This window comes from Canis lupus, chromosome 21 (genome assembly GCF_011100685.1).
Source record: "Canis lupus familiaris isolate Mischka breed German Shepherd chromosome 21, alternate assembly UU_Cfam_GSD_1.0, whole genome shotgun sequence".
In the NCBI taxonomy this organism is placed as follows: domain Eukaryota; kingdom Metazoa; phylum Chordata; class Mammalia; order Carnivora; family Canidae; genus Canis; species Canis lupus.
The window spans coordinates 6,195,141-6,212,477 of NC_049242.1; the positions used below are offsets into that span (position 1 = coordinate 6,195,141).

The 17,337-nt window shown below is 49.1% G+C and overlaps 1 protein-coding gene across 10 annotated transcripts in view; it reads right to left on the bottom strand.

Moving 5' to 3' along the window:
* The window catches only part of AMOTL1 (angiomotin like 1), a 170,596-nt gene that overhangs the window by 6,380 nt on the left and 146,879 nt on the right, over window positions 1-17,337 (bottom strand). For all 10 annotated transcript variants that reach the window (XM_038568285.1, XM_038568280.1, XM_038568281.1 and 7 more), the window contains 6 exons: window positions 17,128-17,273; window positions 13,339-13,488; window positions 9,368-9,558; window positions 4,478-4,603; window positions 3,250-3,476; window positions 380-640 (listed from right to left, as the gene is read on the bottom strand). In XM_038568285.1, the coding sequence (XP_038424213.1) occupies window positions 380-640; window positions 3,250-3,476; window positions 4,478-4,603; window positions 9,368-9,558; window positions 13,339-13,488; window positions 17,128-17,273 (1,101 nt within the window). The remainder of the gene's footprint in view (window positions 1-379; window positions 641-3,249; window positions 3,477-4,477; window positions 4,604-9,367; window positions 9,559-13,338; window positions 13,489-17,127; window positions 17,274-17,337) is intronic.

Consider the following 17,337-nt stretch of genomic DNA (forward strand, 5'->3'; position numbering starts at 1 on the left):
TGTACTCGGTCCTTCTAATGTGGTGCCTGGTACGAGCTCCCAAATGATTCTCTGATGTCCCCAAGGGGGTCTATTCCCACACTCTGGGAAAAGGCTGATTACAAAACACACATTAAAGGGGTATTCAAGCTGCATATTCACATACATGGTAGCAAGTTAGAAGGGTCTACACACATTTCATTCCCATAAGAAGTGCATTAGGGTAAGCATAAACCTAAAAAAAAAACAAAACAAACTCAAAACCCCATAAAGTGCGAGCTGTGTGGTGCTCTTGTTCCCACCCCCACTGCCACCCCCCCGCCAAGCCCCACTGAAGGTGCCCTCTTGGGCCAGTGTTGTATGGTTTTTCCAAGGGTAAAGGGAAGGAAAAGACTCATACCAGATTTCTCCGCAGTCCCTTTGGCCAGCGGGTGTTTTAGGATGGGGCTGTTGGAGGGGGTCACACTCAGTCTGCCGCGGCTGGGCAGGGAGGCCGTGCTGGGCCACCAGAGTTCAGCACTCCTGTCCGTCTGGGTGCTGCTGTCCTTGCTGCCTGTCTTGGCATGGGCGCTGCCGGCCGAGTTGGCGAGGGTGCTGGGGGACAGCGCTGCGGCCGGGGGCATGGAAGCGTGTTCGTGGTGCTCCTTCCCCAGCAGCAACCCTGAGGGAACAGGGACAGCTTTTACAATGCTGCTCTTTAAACAAAAACCAACCAACACCCCCACCCCCTGCCGCCCCAGTCTTGGAGACCATTTCCTTCTTGATTGAGCACTGCTTCCTTCATTCACTGGTTCACTGACCACGTGCATTTATAAGCACTTACCATGTGCCTGGGAAGATGGCAAGCACTGAGGGGATTAAAAAAAAAAGAAAGACCTAGTCCATTTTCTAAAACTATGTGGGTTTTGCTTTTTTTTTTTTTTTTTTGGAGGACAGTTAACAGAAGTTAACTGGTTATGATGAATTGTGATGAACAGTGGGATAAAATTATGCCCAGGGTAGTAAGAGATGCCTAACAGCCAGCACAGAGGGGAGGAGGTGTTCCTGCAAGGGTTTCTAGAGACCATGCTGTAATATGGCCTGGGGGTGGGGTGGGAGGGTGGGGGGTGGTGAGCCTTAAGCAGCAGGGGTGCGCTTAAGAAACCTGAAGGCTTCCTAGATCTGAGATATGGTCCCAGCAGCCCACAGGACTGCTCCCCTCTTGGTAATGGATGGTCTTCCGTAGGCCCATGTTCAAAACTAAACGTGCTCCCAGGCCCGGGCCACACTGGGTTGTTATTCCAAAGGAGAGCCCTTGCAGCAGAGAGTTGTGGCCCGCAGGAAGCAGGGAGCCAGCTGGGCTTCCGGGCAGTAGAGCTCGGGGTGGAAAGGGGACGTGCTGGCCAGAACAACTTTTGTATTTCTAAGTGGTGAAATAGGGTGCACGTGCAGCAAAGCGCCAGAACTCTAGAACACTAGCCCAGAGAAAGGGTGGTAAGCACGATCAGGTCTCTGTTCACTTGATGAGCCAGCAATTCATACAGTATCCTAGCCAGGGCTTTTCAAGGTGCCCAGCAGTGCTGCTCGAAATGGAACATGCAGATCAAGTACTTGGATGTATCGTCAAAACAAAGGTTTGACTCAGTGGGTGGGGACTAGGGTTCTGCTGCTTGAAGGGGCCCCCACGGACCTCACTGTGAGGAACAAGGGTCTTCAGCTCGCTGCCTCTTGCACATGAGCCCTCTTTCTATCTTACAACACTCCTGTGACACAGGTCCTGTTGTTATCTTCCGTTTTATAGAAAAGGACATGGGAACTCAGAGATATAAACAGCTCGCAGCTAAGCAGCAACAGAAACGGGATTCGAATGCAGCTATCCTTGACTCCAAGTCCAACCCATGTCCCTTTCACCTCATTGCTCTGCCTGTCTAACCTCCACAGTCCTACAAGGATGCCCTGGTGCAAGCAAGTCACTAGCCAGTCATCCACTGGGGAGCCCTGAGCCATCCGCAATGCACCCACTGTCACCTCTACCTCTTTCTAGAGCCCATGAAGTAAGAGATGATGGGAACATTTGAGGATTTCTGAGTGTGTTGTGGCTGCACAGACAGAATTTTGAGGTCCTCAGGCTCCCAGGCCTGGCTCAGACGTGCCCAACGCTAGTGGTTACAGGCACAGACTGGAGGGGAATGCCTGCCCGGCTGGACGTCACAAACCACCTCTGCCAGGGAGGACTCCTTTACCAGACCCTGCCCTCGGCTCTCTGAGCGGGGGATGGAGCTACGTGTCCTCGGGAGGGTCTCTGCTGATCCCAGCTGCTGTCCACACACATCCTCTTTCAAGTACATTTCCCCGGGGGGCAGGCGCTGCTGAAGTGACCTGTGAAGGGACTTCAGAGACTCCGGCTAGGCGCCTTTGGTCCCCCGACTGTCAGGTCCGCTCTGGAAGCTCTTATCCCCTTTGGCACAGAGCAGCCAGGCTCCCCTGGGGTCCTGTACTGAGGAAGACTGGCTCTCGGCTCCACAGATAAACAGAACACAACACACTCTGAGCCGAGGAAAGGCCTCAATGCGGGGCCAAACCCTTGGAGCCCACAGAGTGCAGGGGAACTGCGAGGACGACGGGCCTCTGGGGTGCTGCCTGCTTCCCTGACTCAGCCAGCCCCGTCTACGGGCCGCCCTCACCCTGGGAGGCCTACCAAGGCTGCGATCACATCTGTGGAATCCGCTCGAAGGTCTGCCTGTGTAACTACAACACAGCAAAAACCACCACCCACCACCCAATGCCTTCAGGCTCGAGAGCGCTTCTTCCAAAGAACCTTCTCCCCACTGTCACTCTGCCCTCCCCTCAGGCACACGGCATAAAGCAGGGCAGACACAGCCTGGCTTTTCCAGACACAGAGGCAGGACTGGAGCCAAGCTCAAAAGCCTCGAGGCTCTGGGCTGTTCCCATTAGAACACCATGTGTTGTAAGGGTCACTGCAACTTTGTGCAATACTGATACCAATTATGATGCGCATCAACCCGCGGCTGATGGCTGCTCTCGTTGTGTGGCTTTGCTTCCACGTATCTTGTTGAATTTCCACAACTCAAGTATCACTGATGATCCTCCCCATTTTACAGACGAATACACAGATGTGGAGAGAGTCAGGGACATTTCAGCATTCCACGAGCAGTGGAGCCAGCGTGCCACAAGAAGGTCAGAACCCATTCCACCAGATGAGGTCACCTCTCTGAGTTTGTGCCATTCTTGCTTTTTCAGGTCCTGAACTGAAGGAGGCATGGGGCTCACCTATGCTCCCCTTCCAGGTCTTCTCCTCTTTCTTCTCTTCGGCTAACTGGCTGCTGGTCAGCGAGGTCTGGCGGGAGTGCGTCCCGGTGGCCGCAGCAATGGACGGGACGGAGCGGGCAGGACGCAGGCTCGAGGAGTCTGACTTCCCAGCGTCTTTCCGGGATCGCTGCTGCAGGACTTTAATCATGGCATCCTTCTCTATGATTTTGGCATGGAGATTCTTAATACTATGTAACAGAACAAAACCAAACGGTCATAATCAAAAACGATTTGGCTAGAAAAACTCAAAACAATGCTCTCGGGGTGTCCCAGGGACTTGAATTGTAACTAAGGGATGAAGAGTTAAGTGTAGGGGTGCCTGGGTGGCTCAGTGGTTGAGCGTCTGCTTTGGCTCAGGGTGTGATCCCAGGGCCCCAAGATCAAGTCGCACATTAGGCGAGAAGCCTGCTTCTCCCTCTGCCTATGTCTCTGCCTCTCTCTGTGTGTCTCTCATGAATAAATAAATAAAATCTTAAAAGAAAAAAGGAGTTAAGTGCAGCTTAAGTCTTTACACATTTCTAATCTGCAAATTGTATAAAATGAAACTTTTGTAGTGGATCAAAGGGGCACACCTTCTCTGGCCTCTGTGGAGAATCTGGGACCTCCTGGGACCCCAAGGACACACAGGCAGAATGGCTGTGGCCTCACAGCAGGAACCTCCTGGACCAAGGTATGCTCGGGAGGGAAACTCAAAAACGCTGACGTCTTACACAGGGTTGGTTTTCCATTAAAGTCAATTTCCCCAATTTCTTTTTTCTTTCTTTCTTTTCTTTTTTTTTTTTTAGATTTTATTTACTTATTCATGAGAGACAGAGAGAGAGGCAGAGACACAGGCAGAGGGAGAAGCAGACTCCACGCAGGGAGCCGAAGGACTCGATCCCAAGTCCCCGAGATCATGACCTGAGCCAAAGGCAGAAGTTCAACCACTGAGCCACCCAGGCGCCTCTCCCCATTTTCTGAGAAAAGAAAAAAACGAAAGACGGACAGGTTTTCTGGAAAAAGATGATTTTATCCCTGATGGCCCAAAACGCAAATCAGAAAGCATTTGGTTTCTTTTCATTGCTTGGGTATAAATGGCTGAGACCTTCCGCTGTTCAGAGCAGGGAGGGACTAGTGGGTCCCAATGGGGGTCTTGAGCACAGCCACAGTGGAGCCTGGTGGCGCAGCCATGCACACGGCTGTCCCTTACGTGTACTCCATGTCCTGACACCTCCGGGTGGCCTGCACCACCTCCTCCTCCTCCTGCCAGATGTGGGCCTCCAGTGAGCTCTCACCGTAGCTGCCATTCCTTGAGTGGTTGATGATCGTGGTGTCCCTGGGAACACAGGACACACAGACAATGATGTGGATGATCCTGCTGAGGCATATCTTTCCACCAGCTCCTTTACTCACTCTCCCTCTCCTACATCCTGGCCAATTGTTACCTTAAACTTGACAGAATTATGAAAGCATCTAGGGAAGACAAAATAAAATCCAAAGATGAAAATTCCCTGTTCCCACGACTAATGACCTTGTGTATTAAGCTACAAGGCCTGGTGTGGACACTGCACCCTAAGAGAGGGGGGCCATTGTCATTGTATTTGTGTTTCCATGCTTATACCCCTTTGTACTTATCCTTTTTCAGTCATAGTCAAAGTTTTATTTCCATTTCTTACCCACCTAGAAGCTATTTCAGTAGTTTACAGTAAAAAGGAGACTCAGCAAATACTTGGAAACACATGTTGGTCCTCTCGGATGGCAGTTCAGCTGAAATCTTCCCTCAGGCCTGCGTCCTAGCTCACTTCTGGCTTTACGAGCCCCCGTGTGACAGCCACACCGGGTGGCAAAGCAAAAAGACAAAGACATATACCTGTCATTGGAAAGTCCAACCAAGGAAGTGAAGCAAGGGGAGGGACAAAGTAGGTTAAGATGCAGGGTAGCTGGAAGCAGGTATCTGACGGAAAATAACTGGTCAAAGTTAACTATGCCTCCACTGGTTTTGGTGATTTAATTACTCCTAATTAAGGACGATTGGTAAAAAGAAGATAACTGAGCCAATTAGGTGATCTAGGTATATCTCACTGCAAGGCACACTAGTGTCTTGGGCTAGTGAATGCCAAATTGACAAATGATCCAGGCAAAGATTTTGCATCTCTTTAACTTCTTATTCCAATGCTGCAATCATATTTAAAATCTTAATAGCTTTTTTCTAAAATACACAAGAAGAGCAAAGAGAACTCCTTTCATCTAATGACAGCTATCAGTGAATAGCATTTCCTTTATGCCAAGGATGGGCTAAAGCATACTACACACAGCCTCTCATGCAGTCCTCACAGTAACCTGGGTAGTTGGCATCATCATCCTCATTTTACAGATGAACAAATAGGCTAGGCGACTTTGTAAAAACGCCTAGTTAGTGAAGGTAGAGACAGATGCAAATCCAGATATTTCTGTCCATGCCCTGAGCCATCATTCTATACTGACTCTTTTTTTTTTTTTAGATTTTATTTATTTGAGAGTGAGCAAGCTCGAGCACGAGCAGGGGGCAAAACAAAGGGAGAAGGAGAAGCAGACTGCCTGCTGAGCAGGGAGCCCGACAACATCCTGGGACTCCGATCCCAGAACCCCAGGACCATGACCTGAGCTGAAGGCAGACGCCCAACCAACTGAGCCACCCAGGCAGCCCACTTCCTGTGTCTTTATGAAGAAGGCTTCGGTAAAAGGAATGAAGATAAACCAACAAAGTGGGTGCACATGAGAGTGTGGCATTTGTGGGAAATGCAGCTGAAAATAAACCACAAGACCAACTAACACAGAAAACAAGCAAAAGCTGTTAACATATGGATAGCCAAAAAAGCACTTTGGAAGAAATGCTCTCGAGCATCACAGGTTGGTGGTGGCTTTTGCTGTACTGTTGTTGTGCAGGCAAAATTTTGAGGTGAATTCTGTAGATTATGAATTCACCCTATAGCGCACAAAAATCAATGCAGAAATTAGTCCCTAGAGAAAACATTTTCAACCAATTTACTTTTGGAAAATTCACACAGAGCCAGACACCAATTAAAAAAACTCATGTTTGGGCAGCCAGGGTGGCTCAGTGGTTTAGCGCCACCTTCAGCCTGCAGGTGTGGTCCTGGAGACCTGGGATCAAGTCCCATGTCAGGCTCCCTGCATGGAATGGAGCCTGCTTCTCCCTCCGCCTGTGTCTGTGCCTCTGTGTGTGTGTGTGTGTGTGTGTGTGTCTCATGAATAAATAAAATCTTTAAAAAAAAAACAAAACAAAACTCATGTTTATGCTGCTAAGTAAAGATAGCAGGAAGAATCAGATCAAAACAACTCAGAAGGTAAATGTACATAAGACAAAAAAATTAACTACATTGCATTAAAATCTGTAAAATTTTCAAAGCCATAAAAAAGGCCTAACCCCTCAAAATTCTGACCAATGGTGCCAAAATGCACCAAGATGGGTAAAGCACTTGGTAAACAAAAATCATTGCTTATAAAGGTGAAGTATGCATCACTGGCTGGAAAGTCACAAAACGAACAGTTAGTCGTTTTTACCAGTTCACAGGCAGCCACATAAGCATCCAGACAAGAGCTCAGAATTTTGACCTTTCTCAAAAATTCATTTTTCATTTTTCCTTTCTCCCTTTCTATCAAAAGAAAAGCAGTGCAAAATTATAGAGCATTAAGATTGGAGCTAAACACCCGACCTCCTCTGAGCTGACTTTCCCCAAGACTGTGGGAAAGAGTGGCCAGGAAGGGGAAGGTAATTTCCTACAGAATAATCAGATGCCCAATAAATACACAGAAAGCAAAGAAGGGAGTGGGGGGCGGGTAGGGGAAGGGCCTTGATTTACCTGTGCATCTGAGACTTCTAACTGGGCAGAGTAAGCAGCAGGGCTGGGTAAATCCCATAGGACTCCCACTCTTTGTAGGCAACAGACCAGTGTCCCTTGCCTGGAGGATGACGAACAAGGCAGGTCCTAGCACAGGTGAGTGGCTGAAGGTGGCACCCCCACCCCTGGCCTGTCCCTGTTTCCCTCTCCCAGGAGCCATTCATTCCCCGACTTCTGATCTGACAACCCACTCCTATTTGTCCCCTCAGGGCCTAAGATCCCAAACATGCACCTGTCCTGATAAAAGCACTAGGAGCGGAGACAAAGATGACCCACAAAGGCCTCCGTGTCATGCTTCCAAGGTACCACATTTATACTATCAGGGCTTTACTGTCCTCAGCTGGTGGACTATGGTGTGGTTCTTTGCTCATAACCAGCCAAGAATGACAATTTCCATTTCAGAAATGAGGTCAATTTTTTTTTTTAAGATTTTATTTATTTATTCACGAGAGACACAGAGAGAGGCAAAGACACAGACAGAGGGAGAAGCAGGCTCCCCATGGGGAGCCCAATGCGGGACTCAGTCCCAGGACCCTGGGATCACCTGAGCCGAAGGCAGACGCTCAACCACTGAGCCACCCAGGTGCCCCAGAGATGAGGTCAATCTTGAAGGAAGTCAATGACACTCAGAAAGGCCTATGCAGAATCACGCACCCATAGTTGGCAGCAGAGGAAGAAGCCCTGAACACCGATGCCCCACCTGACTGGGGACTGTTCCTTCCGTTTAAAAACCCCATGGAGTGAGACAGCTTCCAGGGCAATCATGCTGTGCCTCAGACCAAATCTGGCAAAGAAGGCTGAATTTCTCCATAACTTTATGATGGTCTGGGCTCTTCCTCAACATAGAGGTGAAGTATTGCCTTAGACAACAAAAAGCTGAAAAGAAAAACCTCTCAACTATGCAGAAATCCAGGCTCTGCTGTTGTCACCCATAGGCAGGAGGGCCGAACCAGACACTGCAGCTTCCTCCAGCGTTCCTGCCTTGCCTCTGGGGCCCCGCCACACCTCATACCTCTAAATGTCTATTCCTGCTCCTGGGTGTCACTTGGAGGGGCTACTGGGGCTGTTTTCCCTCACAGAGACATACATAAGCACTAGAATTTGACCCCTAAGGGTCATTTCCCACATGAGCCTGCAAGGTCTGTCTCTCCGGGTGTGAATGCACTGTGGTGCCCAGTGGAGGCACGTGTGCCCATAGGGCTGGCCCTGCTCCTTCTCCAAGTTCCTGGGGACTCTTCTCTACATGAGTAATGAATGAGAGAGCTCACAAGACCTTATAGAGGTCTCCTCCACCCCAACAAGCCTTCTCTTACTCGTTAAAGAAAGAACACATCCCCCAAAACATGGGACTGATTACAAGATGGGGCTGTATCCTCGGTGTTTGCTCCTCACCTGGTTCAGGTCCGACGCTCCCCCACAGGCTCCAACAACAGCCCATATTAAGTCCAGTTTCACGGATGAGCCTCTGAGATTTGAGGATCTCCTCTGCAGATAGTGACCTTAAACTTCAATAAATCCCAAACAGCTGTGAATGCAATGCCCACGGCATCTATGAGCCGACAGCAAACTGGTGGGGGGTAGGAAGGCAACAGAAGCCCTGACTGGTGGGATGCACCACCACTCAAGTGGGGGGGGGGCGGGGCACGCACAGGTGAGCCTCAGCAGTCGGGGGAAACCACCTCCTCATTCAGACAAGAGGATGACGTAACAGAATTCCTGTGTCAATTACTGAGCATTCTAAGCTCATTTTCAAAGGAAAAATAGGCTGTGTGCCCACAGAAAGGACATAAAGCAGCAGAGGTAATAGCTGACAAAAGCAACAATTTCCAACCAAAAGAAACCAGGCTTCGGGTCACACACAGCTCCACGGGACACGCGGCCCCAGCGCTCACTGCCAGCATGACTGGGAATATACCAGGGTACCTCTCTGAGCCATGTTTCTCCAGCTACTAACAGTTCCTGTTGGACCCTCTGGCAAGGCGGCCCCTGAACCAGGTGAGGAGGGGATGCAGCAGCCCCATCATCTGGTCAGGCCCACGTTTAATGAGGACTTAATCTCATCTGGCCCATGACACGCGCTGTTAAAAGAGAGTGTAACATGTACTTGCGCAACATCGCTCTTGAAGACCACCTAGTATCCCACTGTGTGGAGGTCCTCACAACTGAGCGAATGCTCTGGAGGCACCGCAGGCAGGCCTCACCTCTCAGCGGCCGCAGTGGCTGCGGCGTTCAAGGCGAAGTGTCGGATAGTACTCTCCTCCAGGTACTTCTGCTCCCACTTGGTCATGTCGGCCTCCAGGGCCAGGATCCGCTCCTCCTTCTCCCTCACAAGTTCCAGGAGGGCCGGGGCATTATATTCTGACACGCCGGCTGGCTGGCTGTTTCCATGTTTCTGGAGAAGCAAGAGAAATATGCAGCATGATGCAGGGAAGGGGCACATGGGGTTCACAGATCCTGCAGCACACTCCCACAATGTCCCCCTGTTTCTGCTTCCTCTCCTACAGGGAAGACACAAACCCTACAGATCCTATTGCTAAGTAGGGTCACCTTCCAAATGCTTCCACCTCACCTTCTAAATTCCTCCACCCCTAATTCTTGTGGAATTCCGTAAGACAACCTTATCCTAATGTTAGAGGGGAGAAAACGAAGCTTCTGGGAGGTGAAATGAATTGTTCAGTCTCTCTCAGCTACTCAGAAATAGGATCAGACCAGGGCCCGAATGGCCACACAGCCCTGCAGGACAAGCAGCTTGTTGCAAGTCCTGCCATTAATTTATACCAAAAGCTAAAACAGGAACTAAGTCTTAGCCTTTGGGACAAGAGCATTTTCTCTGGAGTTCAAGGAAGCAATTCCCATTGTTTGGTTGTCCCTGAGGCTGGAAGGTTAAAATGGAAAGGCAAAGAAAGGGGAGCGAGATGTCCCCAAGTGCATGTTCCCCTGAGTGTAAGGCTCTCATCGGGGACACAGAGGAATGAGTGTCTGTCCCACTGAGGGGCCACAGAAGCAACCACATGAAGGCATTTCATCAACTTAAAGGGGCTAAGCAGAGTAAAAGTAAAGTGCTACCGGAAACCCGTGAATGCAAGTCAAGCTCATTTTTCAGCCCTTTCTTTTCATCTGTGTCTGGAAGATAGGAAATAAAGTGGCTGTGGTTTCTGGTCTGCTCGCAAGCTGGGGATACTGACATTTCAGAATTCTTCCCTTTCAACTCAGGTATACTATTTCCTTTAAACAGCAGGACTTGCAGGATAGTCAGGGAGTTTGAGGAGGTTCTGCCTTCAGAAGAGCATGATTTCTTCATCATTCCATGTCCTGGGATGCACACTGCCCTCATGTTTCCCGGTGATCACAAACGGTAGATGCAGAGCTGCTTGCAGGGTAGGGGGGTGCCTGAACACTTTACCCGGACCCACATCCACTACCCAAAGCAACAGCTTGGCACATGAGCTGCACTCAGAGGATCTAATCCTACCAGAGAGACCAGAGCAAATGGGCCCAGGGGCTTTCTGTAATCCATATGCTTCTATTCAATTTTTTAAAGCTAGAAGTACAAATATTCTCCAATCTGGCAGTTGTTTGCCAGTAACCAACATTTAAGCAAGAATGGGGCAGAAAGTATGTAACTGTCCTCATCAACCTGCACAGAAAGCCACCGGCCTCCTCTGGCCAGGCACTGACCTCATGCAGGGGGACAAATGAACCAATCCATGGAGATGAGCTGCTCCCCTGCTGTTAGAAACATTCCAAGAAAAGATCCCACAGCCTGGCTAAGCCACCATCTATGCTTGTCATTTTCTGTCTCAATCCCCTGTAATGGCATCTCAGCTGGCTTATTTCATTTTTTTTTTTTAATTTTTATTTATTTATGATAGTCACAGAGAGAGAGAGAGAGAGAGGCAGAGACACAGGCAGAGGGAGAAGCAGGCTCCATGCACCGGGAGCCTGACGTGGGATTCGATCCCGGGTCTCCAGGATCGCGCCCTGGGCCAAAGGCAGGCGCCAAACCACTGAGCCACCCAGGGATCCCTCAGCTGGCTTATTTCTGCAAAATCCTCTTGACCTCACCTCATGTCATGGTACCTCTTTACAGGACCTCTGATTCAGGTCATTAAGAGTTATTTAAATGAAAGCATGGATTTCAATGTTCAAGAACACAAAGACAGCATGATTTAATGGATCCGTATGCAGGCCAGAAAAATGAGTTGAGGGTCAGGCAGGCCAGTGTCTGCTGCCCATTCAACTAGTTCACAAATTTTTACTGAACACCTATCACGTGCTGGGGTTATGACAGTGAACAATACAGATAGGATCTTTGTCCTTCATGTTTTCACCTTCGGCTCATCTCTCAATTGCCGTGTGCCTCATTTCCTTCTTCAAGAACATTCCCCCTTCTCTCTTTTACCCCAAGGGACTCCTGTGGTAGTAAGATGTGAAAATTAGTTTGAGCTCTTTGCAAGAAAGAGAAGATGGTGAATTCCTAAACATGTTCATTTCCCTTCCTCTTATCTTCATTTCTCCTTTACCTCCTCTCAGCTTCTAATGATGCTAAGTACTCTTTCCCTTCCCATGGTGGAGGGAGATTACATATAATAACAAAGATAATGCAGTTGAGTCTGGTTTCATAGCATTCAGAGTAGGAGATCCAAGGATAAGTAATCTAACTGAAGGGTGTGGGTGGCACATTAACTGGAAAAGAACATTCTCTTTTGCTCTAAGTATTGGGATGCACTCTTTCTGTCGGCCAGAGACTCCTAAGTATCTATCAGATACCAGCACGGTACCAGGCACCAGAGAAGCCCATCCTCAAGTTGGGGAGGGTAAGATCTCAGTACTGAGAAATACTTAAGGGTGGGCCTTAAGTACTAGGGCATAAGGCACAGGTTAGATGGAGTCTAGAGGCAGACTCACCCTTTCTACGAGCTGTCAACTAAGCCAAGATGGTGGGAGACTGGGTGGGTTCCTTAATTTTCTGGGCAATCTCACTAACACCTCCTTCCCTAGCCAAGCCCACACCCAGAGTGAAATGTGTGTGCCTGCCATGAGAAAGAGCTGAGCTGGCCTGAACAGATGCTTTCAAGTGTTTTCAAGTATTCCAACCACAACCACTATGCTCTATCCAGTAGATAATTCCATGGAACCCTGCCTTGCTTTTCCCTGGTTCCCAACTTAGAGCACACCCTTCACCAGCTGCACAGAGGGCTCTGCCCACGGCACTGGCTGATGCCACACAAGCCCAGGCTCTCTCTGGAGTCAGGAGCCTTTGACCAGTGTATAATGGAGCCCGGCCCAGCCGCAGAGCTTCCCTGCTGAGGCACACAAGGACCCAAGTTTATTAGCAGCTAAGTTATATTGACAGCTGTTACTGGCAGAAAGAAAGAAAGGCAGAAGAACTCGGAGCTTATGGCCAATATTACATCGGGATACTTATAACGGGGGGATAGTCCCAGGGATAGTCCTGAACTCCTTTCTCTCCTTTACCTCTGAAAACTCAGAGGTAAAGAATCATGTGGGACTCAGTTCACCCTCTTACCAGCTCCTGCATGGAATCCCACTTCATGACACCCTAGACGACACCACCAGCCTTCAGGCTGGCCTCCCTGATGTCCTCATTCACCCCTCCAGACCCTCCTGATCCCACCAGAGGGCTCTTCCTCTGATCTTCTGAGCCTGTCCGGCTTGAAAAGCTCCCAGAAATTGGCCCTCTGCTGACTACAGGAAGCAGTACAGTGTCTCCACCTGACCAAATGCCTCTCCTCTGGCCTCTGCCTCCTCAGCAGCCACCGCCTGTGCATTCTCTGCCAGCCAGCTGCACCCAGCCATCTGCAATGTGCCATGCTGCTTCGTACCTCTCTCCTACGCAAAACCCTCTTCTACCTCTGATGTCCTTCCCCCAGAATGTCAAACAAACTCATCTTTCCAAGTCCACCTCAAATGTCCTATAACCCCGTGCCCCTGTGTCCAGCCCCCCAGCAGTCAGCACTTTCTCTCTTTAAGGACTTTGTCACTGCAATGAGTGGACTACCTGGCCCCTCCACTGGCCGTAATGCTGGTATGTTGGGGACAGGGAGTTCCCATTCACCTCTGAGTCCTCAATGCACAGTGCACAGCCTGAGCCACGGCAGGTGCGGTGCTGCCAGATGGGTGCTGCATGACTGTGTGGGCCCAGCCTCACCTGCTGGGTCCTCAGAGCATCCAACTCTCTCTCCAGCCATGTCCGTAGTCTCCGCTCCATCTGCTCTCGCTTCTCACATGCAGACTGCAGCTGGCTCAGGGCCTGCTGGAGCTTCTCCACCTTCTCCACATAGGCTTGCTTCTCTCGTAACTAAGCAGAGGAAAGGGAAGAAAGAGCAGAGAACTCAGACCAGCAGTTCTCAAAGCCTGGGTGGAGGTGGGGGTGGTCAGATTACCTGGGGATTGCATTTGAACAAGTGCATGGACCTTCCCTACTGTCATCCCTCTGACGTGCTGGGATGCTTGGAATCAAAGACCTTACGAGGGCACCTGCCTCGTGTAGCCAGCTCTGAGCTCCATCCTTGGTGACTGCTTAATAATGACAGCATTTGGCAACATTGAAAATGAAGTTAGCAAAGGGTTTTTAGTGCCATAAGTAAAAGCTTATTCTATAATGTTTAACTAAAAAATCCAGAATCAAAAATTATATACATGCTCACAACTCTGCCTGTCTATGATCTATGTGTGAAAAAAGACTGGAAGGAAATACTTAAAAGGATCCCCCAAGTACAGCATAATAATTTCTCTTCTTCCTTACTCTTTTCAGAATTTTTCAAATCTTCTAAAATAACTGTAAATTACTACCACAGAGAAACTGGTGTATGTACACATTTGTGTGAATAAATATAAAATTTCCTACGATAGATCCTGTGGAGTAACTTTCTCCTCAAGACTTCAGAGCCCTTAGCCCACTCCAGAGCTGGAGTGGTTGACAGCCCTGGAGAGACAGGCAGGGTTCAATGAACACTCAAACACCACCAGAACTGAGGAGATGGAAATACAGGTAGAAAGAATGTATGTAAATGTCACATCAGGCACGGATTTAGAATCACGATTGACAATTTCAACTCCCACTCTCAGACTTTGTTTTCTCCCAATTAGGAGTCCGGCTCACATCCATAAATCCCAGGCCCATTTCATGAGAGACACAGAGAGAGAGGCAGAGACACAGGCTCCATGCAAAGAGCCTGACGTGGGACTCGATCCCAGGTCTCCAGGATCACGCCCTGGGCTGCCCCCCAGGCCCATTTCTAACTTTCTGGGAATCGGCTCGTGCCAAAAACCAGGCTGGGGCATTGCCTTGATCTGGCCATGGGTGAGAAGACACCAGATAGTAGTTCCTGCCCGCACCTGGGTGTGCTTATGCCTTCCAGGTGATTCAGATCCTGAGTTCAGTCCCTGATCACACCAGCAAGCTGGAACATGCTAGTGACTTAAGAGCTTGCTGCAAAAGGTGGTTACTCACTTAGCAGGAAGTACTGTACGGAGCTATGCCTATATTCTGGCCAAAGCCACTGGAATAAAATGGAGGTGCCTCTGACCTTTCAATGGGGGGCAGCAACCTCACAGCCTTCTCTAAATCTGTTTTGGGCATCAATCTTCATCTGGCCCTTTCATTTGCTGTGCTTCTGATTACTTGATTTGGTTGGATAGACATTTGAGGACCTACTAACTGCAGGTTCCTGTGCTAGAAGCCGATCCAGCTGAGAAAATATTTTCTGAGTCCCATTCATACACTACCTACCCCATCCTACACCGTATACAGTTTCCTGGGTGTGTGGCCATTAGAACAGAAGGGCCATGAGATCTGTACATTTTGGTTCTTGCTGGGCCAAAGCACACTGTATGTCCCCAGTGCCTGCAACAATCTCTGGCATCCAGTAGGTGCTCAAGAAATATTTGTTAAATGGAGAACTATTATTCCCCCAATCAACTGCAAAATCTTTGAAGGCATGGATCTGTCTCATTTAATTTGTTTCAGCCTAGGGACACCAGCTTAGTGGTTGAGCGTCTGCCTTCAGCTCAGGGTGTGATCCTGGGGTCCTGGGATTGAGTTCCATATCAGGCTCCCTGCAGAGAGCCTGCTTCTCCTTCTACCTATGTGTCTCTACCTCTCTCTCTGTTCTCTCATGAATAAATTAATAAAATCTTAAAAAAAAAACTGTCTCAGCCTTAAGTCTTAGCAAGGAGTCTATTAAGATGAGAATGATTAACAGGTAATATCAACCAATGTTTGTGAAACTCTTTCATGCCAAGCATCATGTTTTATATTTAACTATTTCATTTAATCCTCCCAATATCAGGAAAGGGACAACTCTATTATCTCCATTTAGGAGAGAGGACTGAGAATGGAAGAGGTCACAAGACTTGCTTAAGGTCACACACTGACATACCCCAGGGTCAGGATCCTAATTCACCACAGTCCAAGGCCTAGCTCTTGTGGGAAGTCAGGGTAAGCACTCAGTATGAGCCCTTCTGAACTGAATTAAGACCCTTCGAAAGAAACTTTAACAAGAACAGGGAGTCATAGTGAAAGGTACACAAAAAAAGAGATTTGGGAGAAGCTACACGCAAACATCTTCTAGAATGCCAAGAAGATCCATAGTAGTGATTACCAAAAGCCTGTCTTTAAGGAGCTCGCAATTAACTTGGACTTGATTAGAAATATTAAAATTAATAAATTTTTAAAATTATTAACTTCCCTTGGCTCCAACCATGGAGATAGGGCCTGAATAACTAATTTCAGTAATAACGACAATGAGGAGTCATGGCCTCCAGTCCTCAAAGCAGACCTCGTGTCCTGTAAGGATTAAGGTGGCTTTCCGTACCAAACCTACATGCTAGTGAATGAGTTGCACATCGGTAACAGGGAAGATGCTCTGGGGCTGCTGTCTGGGGTCCTCATGCTAGTCTTAAAATTGCTGTTCCTACAGAGGACATGTGGGTTTCAGAAGCTCCTAGTGGACAAGACCTTTGTGAACTTCATAACCCTCCCCTTTGGCTGCTTGAACCGTGATGCTGCGTTTGCGGAGACGCCAGAAGACCTGGCATCAGGAGAGGTCTTCTAAAGGAGTAGCTTTTCCTTTCGACAACAGTTGGATTGATGACAACACTGTTTGCTGTGTGCCAAGCCTCAAGGCCAGCACTTGGTGTGGATTATCTCACTCACGCCCCTTCCAGACTTTGTGCTTCTACCTTCCAGGGTGGCTCTGTGCAGGTCAAGCTCCAGACCGGGGTGGGGGTGGGGGGAGGGGGGTAGGGAGCACTGCAGCCGGGGGCTGCCAGGTGTGGGCTCCTGTCTACCCGCCTCGGTGGCTGCTCCTCTTCTGCCACCGTGTCTGTAGCCTGAATCCCCTAGCCTAAAGCTCAGAAACGGTCTTTGCACGTCCCCAGTCAGGCCTAATGGCAAAGCCTACCTCATGAGACCTCATCCAAAGGGCTGATTTAATCAGGAACCACTAAATCCATAATGCTGGAGACGGACCAAATTTTCCTGGACTAGGGGAGTCACTGCCCAGCTGAGCCAACTTTTGGAAATGGGAGATCGGTTTGCTGCATGCCACCCTGATTCCACCCTATCAGAAGGCTTTTTGCCCTTTTTTAATGCAATCAAGAGCCCAAAGAGCAGATAAACCATTTTTTTAAATTGTTAGTCTCTTTTCTCTACAGGCACCAGTGGTTTCCAGTCCTTCCATTTGTTTCCAGCCCTGGCCACTTGCCAACCAATGGGCTGCAGACCGGGTTTCAGGCAGAAAGTGAGCTCTTTCATGGCTGTCTTTCCTACTTTGCCTGGCTCTGGGTTGGATAAACTCTGTTGGTATTAATTTTATTTTGGGAGGCCTCCTACATCCCTCCCCCGACTCAAAGCCTTGGAGCGGGCTCCAGTGCAGGGTGCTGGGTAGGAAAAGGAAGTGGAGGCCCTCAAGGCTCTGCCCCCCACCCGTCTCACCTCCTCCTCTAGCTTGATGACTCTGGCCTGGGCGTTGCTCAGAGCCTGATCCAAGATCTCAATGTGCCTCCGGTGGTCCTCACTCGCGGTCCGCACTGCCGCTAACTCCATTTCCAACTTCTCCTTCTCCTTCAAGAATTCTTTGTCTAGAAGGGAGACAAGAACAAAACTACCTCTATCAGAAAGCACTTACCCTCTGGGCTCCCAGCC